The sequence below is a fragment of the Dipodomys spectabilis genome, unplaced genomic scaffold, assembly GCF_019054845.1.
Source record: "Dipodomys spectabilis isolate Male_0828 unplaced genomic scaffold, ASM1905484v1 ptg000034l, whole genome shotgun sequence".
Taxonomy (NCBI): Eukaryota; Metazoa; Chordata; class Mammalia; order Rodentia; family Heteromyidae; genus Dipodomys; species Dipodomys spectabilis.
This window is the reverse complement of record NW_024870711.1, coordinates 4,708,072-4,714,071: the sequence shown is the minus strand read 5'-3', so window position 1 is coordinate 4,714,071 and position 6,000 is coordinate 4,708,072. Positions and strand designations below refer to the sequence as shown.

Sequence of the window (6,000 nt, the reverse complement as noted above, 5' to 3'; positions counted from 1 at the left end):
GATGGGCCAGAGTGGCATTGGGACAAGAGCCCTGGGGACCGACCCCATCTACACAGCAAGAAAAGCCAGAGAGCCCCACGGGACACCAGGGGGCTAACCTTTCACCTGCATTAAAACCAACTCTCCATGGGGACCCCTCCCTGCCCAAAATGTCTCCTTTACGATGATCACTCTCAAATTAACAATCCCTGGGAAGGGCAAGATAGAGTGTAAGCTCCCCAAGTCCAGGATGCTCCGCCGCACACCAGTCTACCCTTTGGGTTGGGCCCTAAAGACCTCATGCAGAGGGCCCAGGAAGTGGTTGGTGGTCAAAGGATTAGTTCGTCCTCATCTTCTTCATCAGTGGATCGCAGACTGGGGCCCTGCAAGATGTCAGCCAGCTCCTCTTCGGGCCCTGGGCTCTCTACAAGCTCTAGCTCCTCCAGCTCACCCTCTGCCTTGGGTGGGGCCGAGGGCTGAGGGGGCTCTGGGGAAGGGGGTGGCACAGGAGTCTCTGAGGAGGCAGGAGCCTCATCCTCTGCTCCAAGGGATCCAGGACCATGCTGTGGCCGGCTCCAGCCCTCTGCAGGAGGAGGGGCCCCCCCAGGTCTCTTCCGGGTTGAAGTTGTACTCCTGAAGCTGGCAAGGGGAGGGCGCAGCTGCACCCCAGATTTGGTGTGGCCCTCGATGGCCTTCTGTAGCTAGGGAAGATAGAAGAAAGAGATGAAGAATGGGAAAGGAAGAAACAGATGAGGACAGACACAAGAGGAAACAAGAATGGAAGGCAGAGAGGCAACACCAATGGGGAGAAATGGAGAACTAGACAATACGAAAGAAAGAGAGAATACAGAATACTCAAACCGGAAGTGATGGGCACATGGCAAGAAGCTTTGCCTGTGCAGTGTGACTCTGGTTTACCCCATCCAGGGTTCCTATCCCTACTCAGTTCACCTCATCTAGGGTTCTATTCCCCTCACCCCCTCTACCCCCCCACCCCCCAGGACTGTAGCCATAACAGGCTCTGCAGTCTTGCCCTCCTGGAGAAACTTCCAGAAACATCCTCAGATTACCTCTTCCAGAGCCAGGACTCCCCTGAGCTTCCCCATGCTGGTCACATAGGCGAGATGGAGGCCGAGAAGTGAGAAGAGCGTGTGAGTCTGGGTGGGGAGAACACAGGTCAACACATGCCCCGTGCTCCTGGCCCGTCCACACCCGAGCAGTAGGCCGGGACCTGCCTTGTGAAGGGTTGTCTGCTCCACCAGCTGGAAGGGCGACTGGTCGATGCAGCAACAGTCAAAGCACACAGGCTGGCTCAGCTGCTCCTGTTCCCAGACCTCGATCTTGGGGAGGGGGGGGTGCAGAGCAGGAAAGTAACCAGTCTCCCAGAGACCACTGCCTCCTCAGAGGTGTGGCCCTGACACATGGCTTCCTAGCCCTTGCCCAGGGCCCTGTAACTGCGTAGGAGCCATCAGATACTCTTCCCAGGGGACAGTGCCGTCCCTTTCCTCCCCAATCAGACCTGAAATCTGAACTTCTCCCTCAAGTACCCAGGACATGGGTCCTTCTTCCAGTCTCCCAAATCTTCCATTTCTTGTGCCCCCAAACATGTAGTCTAGTTTTCCTTTAGACCCCTGGCTCCAGTCAAACCACACTGCCTCCTGTTCTTCGGGGCCCTTCCCCACTGTCCCTTGCTGTTCTCACTACCTGTTCCTGACCCTGGCTGACCATACAGTGTGCCTCTCCTGCTCTTTTCAGCTCCTACCCTTTGGAAACACGGCATTGTTCACACTCAGCTGGCATTTGTCTTTCCTCTGCCTGTTGGACATCGCCTCCCGGAGAGTCGTATGCGATGCCAATTGTTGTTTATTGGAGACTGAGAAGACCAGGCAATTGCCTTTTGGAAGCAAAGATTCTGATTATTTGTTGACCTGGAACAGACTTATTTCCTCACATGGCTTAGTTGACTTGATCAGGGTTTGTTTCTTTTTGTTTTCCATTCTGTGACAAACACCCTCTATCTTTTGGGCTTCAGTTAAGCTCACCCAGACCCCCAAGATCCCAGAGGAACCATTGGGTCTCTGGCTACCATAACTGACTGATTTTCTAAAATAGTTCATCCATCAGCACCTTCTGAGTGATATGGTACTGTACCTCTCCTTTTCCTTACTTGTCCAAATCTGTATCTCTAAGCTTCAGAGAATATCAGTACAGGCATTCACCTTGATCCACAATTCAATCCTTGACTGGACCCAGTCACACATCCTCTAAACTCACATTCTCCTGACCTAAAGGTTCACAAGCACTTTAAGCATCTCTCAGCACAGGAATATGACCACTTCGTAGATAAGCAGAAGAGAGGACTCAGGTATAGGGATACGATGGCTCAGGTTGCTCATCCTGCCATCTTGGTCCTTTCTAAGGTCATTTTAGACCCTTAGAACTTCCATGTTTGCCTTTCTTGCATAACAGCAGTGGCAGAGAATTTTCAGAGAATGTTCACTAGCAACTTCTTCTGTCATGGTCCTCTTTCTAATTGCTTTACATGTCTTAGCTCATTGAATCCCCTCAACAATCTGTATCTTCATCTTCACTTTACAGACAAGCAACTGGGGATATCCAGTGTTGATAGCTTGTCTGAGGCTCCGTGGTCAGTGATGGATACAACTAGGCTTCTAGCTGTGTGCTGACGATATTCTGGGTACAGCCTCAACTTCTCTCCAAAGGAAGGAAGGATGAGTTGGAAAACAGAGCTCTAACTGTGTACTCAATGTAATACACAGAATTAAATCCTAACAGCGACTTCAGGTGAATTTCTTTATTTCCCTATTACTTGTATTTGCCCTACCCCCATACTATTTTTGTCAAAACCAACATCTTGGTACCATCAAGGTTATCATCTGAAAAGTATGTTCAAATATGCCATATTTGTACTCTTATTGGATCTTACCCTACAAAATATCTCAAGCACAGCACTTGGTAGTTGCTTAAGCTTATTGGGGGAAAGACATAATCTAGACTTACATGATCTATCTCCTTTTTATACCTGGCTGTACTTTGTTTCCAAAAGTTATTAAATAGCCTTTCTGATCCAATCCACCAGCTGTTTTTCACTCTTGTTGGTGCAATAAAAAATACTTATACATATTATTAGTGTTACAACTTAACAAAATATTTAAATGTAATTATGGCCTAATTCTGCTGTAGACAGGACAGAATGCCTCTTTATGTGTGTTTCAAGGAGCAGCTTCCTTCCCTCCTTCCTTCCTTCCTTCTTTCCTTGTTTCCTTCCTTCCTTTCTTTGCCTGGGCACTGTCCCTGAGTTTTTGTTTGTCATTTCCAGCTTTTTGGTAGTTAATTGGAGATAAGAGTCTCACAGACTTTCCTGCCCGGGTTGGCTTTGAACCTCGATCCTCAGATCTCAGCCTCCTGAGTAGGTAGGATTACAGGTGTGAGCCAATGACACCTGGCTCTTTTCCCTCCTTTCTACTTACAGTCTTTCATCCAAGCCTATAGTACTCCTAGACTTTAGAATATATTTATTCGGATGTCCAGTAAGATGTATATTTTAAATTGGTATCCAGCATGGCTTTTTTTCAGCTACAACCATTAAAAGCAGCCTTCACAGCCAGCCTGCCACTCTCTCTCACTGCATGAGTAGTTGCTAATGGACAGTTTTTTTTTTTGTTCTTCTACGACCCCTAGAGACCATTCTGACCAGGCATCCAACCACTGCTTTACATTGTGTTTGTTCTTCACAACCACATGGACTCAGCATTTGATGTTTTTTCTTTTCTCTCTCTCATAAACTTGATATCCACCTCCTTTAGGAAGCAGGCATCTGTCTCCATTATTTTCTTTCAATTTATGCTTCTTCCCAGTCTTACTGCCTAACATTTCCAGTTGCTCGCTTTTTTCAGGGCCTGATAGGTTCAGTGTAGTAACCTCTATGAGAATGTATTTTCCTTTTGCAGTTTTGATGCAGTTCTTCTCATTATGTTGTTGTTGTTGTTGTGTCAGTTGCGGGGCTAGAACTCAGGGCATTGGCAATATTCCTGAGCTCTTTTGCTCAAGGCTAGTACTCTACTACTTTGAGCCACAGCTCCACTTCTGGTTTTCTGGTGGTTAATTGGAGATGAGAGTCTCATGGACTGTTCTTCCTAGGCTGGCTTTGAACTGTGATCCTCAGATCTCAGTTTCCTGAGTACCAGTGCCTGGACCTATTAGGTTTTAGTGATGGCTCCCTGGTTCCACTTTATTTCAGATAAATCCCATTCTTCCCAAACAGCCTCTGCCAAGTATGGAATGTTCATCTCCAAGAAAATGCAAGGCACCATTATCTATCCACAAAGGAAAGTCTAGAACTTCTGCTTCTTGAACAACTCCAAACAACAACATGCTTCTGGAACAATTCCATCCCCCTGGGGATACCAGTGTGCCCTATCATCTGCTCATGACTCTATGATCATACTTTATTCCGAAAAGCTTTCCTGTCTAGACTCATTCTTTATACTTATAATAACACATTAAGAAAGAAGGGGGGAAAGTAGTGATGACTTCACTGGATATAACAACGTACTGTGGACTTAGCTACTGCTTTTAGCTTACCTCTTCAGGCGACATGTTATCCACTAAATCCGGCGAGTCCTAGAGAAGATACAAGACCATGTTCTTTCCATGCCAGTTGTGGTTCTCCATATAACAGTAACCATGTCCCCTGCCAGGACCACAGAAGAACTTGGTTCCAAGTTATCTTTTTGTGGTTGTTTTTTGGTCTTAGGGCTTGAACTCAGGGCCTGAGCACTGTCTCTGAGCTTTTCTGCTCAAAGCTAATGTTCTACTATTTAAGCCACAGTTGATTGGAGAGAAGTTTTACAGATTTTCTTGCCTAAGCTGGCTTTGAGCTATTACCCTCAGCTTTCGGTTTCCTGAGTAGCCAGGATTTCAGGCATGAGCTAGCAGTGCCAGTGTCCAGTCATCATTCTTTTTTTTTTTTTTTTTTTTGTCTCAGCAAGGCAGAAGTTACTTCTACGCAGAAGGGTGCACCATCAGCCAAAAATCTAGCAAGCAAGCATCCAGAGCTCAGGTATTTATTCCTAATGTAGCAGGCCCTGAAGTCATCATTCTTAATAGGAACGCTGTCTTCCTAATGAAGAACCATAGTTTCTCAGTCCTGAAATATAAGCATCCTTCCTCCATCCCCCTCTAAACCTTTCCCCTTTACCTGGCTTGTTGTCTTCTTTGTGGGGCGAGCTCTGCCGAGCAAGCAGCGCAGCAGACACTGGAAGATGGAGCCTCTTTGACCTGAAAGGAGTGGAAAGTGAGAGCAAGTGGCCCAGAGGATCCAGGAGGCCTCTGACACTGTGCCACCAAAGGGCTTTGCTCCCTAGGGGTCACACCCCACTGGATACCTCTTTTCTACCTATGTCACGACTCCCTGGGACAGCAGTGTGTCCTAGGCATCCATAAGGTCCCCCTCCTGTCATCTGCTAGCTCCTCCTCAGAGCAGCAGCCCTTAGGTAGAGGTGAGCCCAGAAGTAGCACACAGGGCACAAGCTCAGGGGCATCTTCACCTGCAGGCTCTGTGGCTTCTGGTGGCTGTTTGTGGTTGGGCAGGGGCCCATTAGGTTCTTCAGGAGACAATGGAGCAGTAGGAAAGGCGGGAGGAGGAAGAGGAAGAGGAGGGAGCTGGAAGAAAAGCAAAACTTCTCAGTCTCAAAGAAGAGGCAGTTAGATAATTCGCTGCCTTTATGAGAAGATCTTGGGGAATCTCTCTTTGGCTCCACAGCTCAGAATTCCTCTGGATTCTCATACACACCAACATCTCTTCAGTGCCTCTCCACGTTCTGTCTCTCTATCCAAAATCCTGGCGCTGTCTTTATCAGTGCACCTACCTTCCTCCCACCCTTTTTATTTCCCTGCTTCTGCGCAGCCCAGCCCAGTCACCACTAACTGGTGGGGATGTGGCTGGTGACCCTGGCTGAGGCCTTTCCCTTTGCACCATTCTGTCCTGTCCAGTTGGCC

The 6,000-nt window shown here is 47.8% G+C and overlaps 1 protein-coding gene across 1 annotated transcript in view; it reads right to left on the bottom strand.

The window, feature by feature from the left end:
- Positions 1-308: 308 nt before the first annotated feature.
- Clcn1 (chloride voltage-gated channel 1) overlaps positions 309-6,000 on the bottom strand; it is a 29,869-nt gene continuing 24,177 nt past the window's right edge. The window contains exons 18-23 of the mRNA XM_042677216.1: positions 5,550-5,664; positions 5,201-5,280; positions 4,585-4,623; positions 1,215-1,319; positions 1,050-1,136; positions 309-680 (exon numbers count right to left, since the gene is read on the bottom strand). Coding sequence (XP_042533150.1) covers positions 309-680; positions 1,050-1,136; positions 1,215-1,319; positions 4,585-4,623; positions 5,201-5,280; positions 5,550-5,664 — 798 coding nt within the window. The remainder of the gene's footprint in view (positions 681-1,049; positions 1,137-1,214; positions 1,320-4,584; positions 4,624-5,200; positions 5,281-5,549; positions 5,665-6,000) is intronic.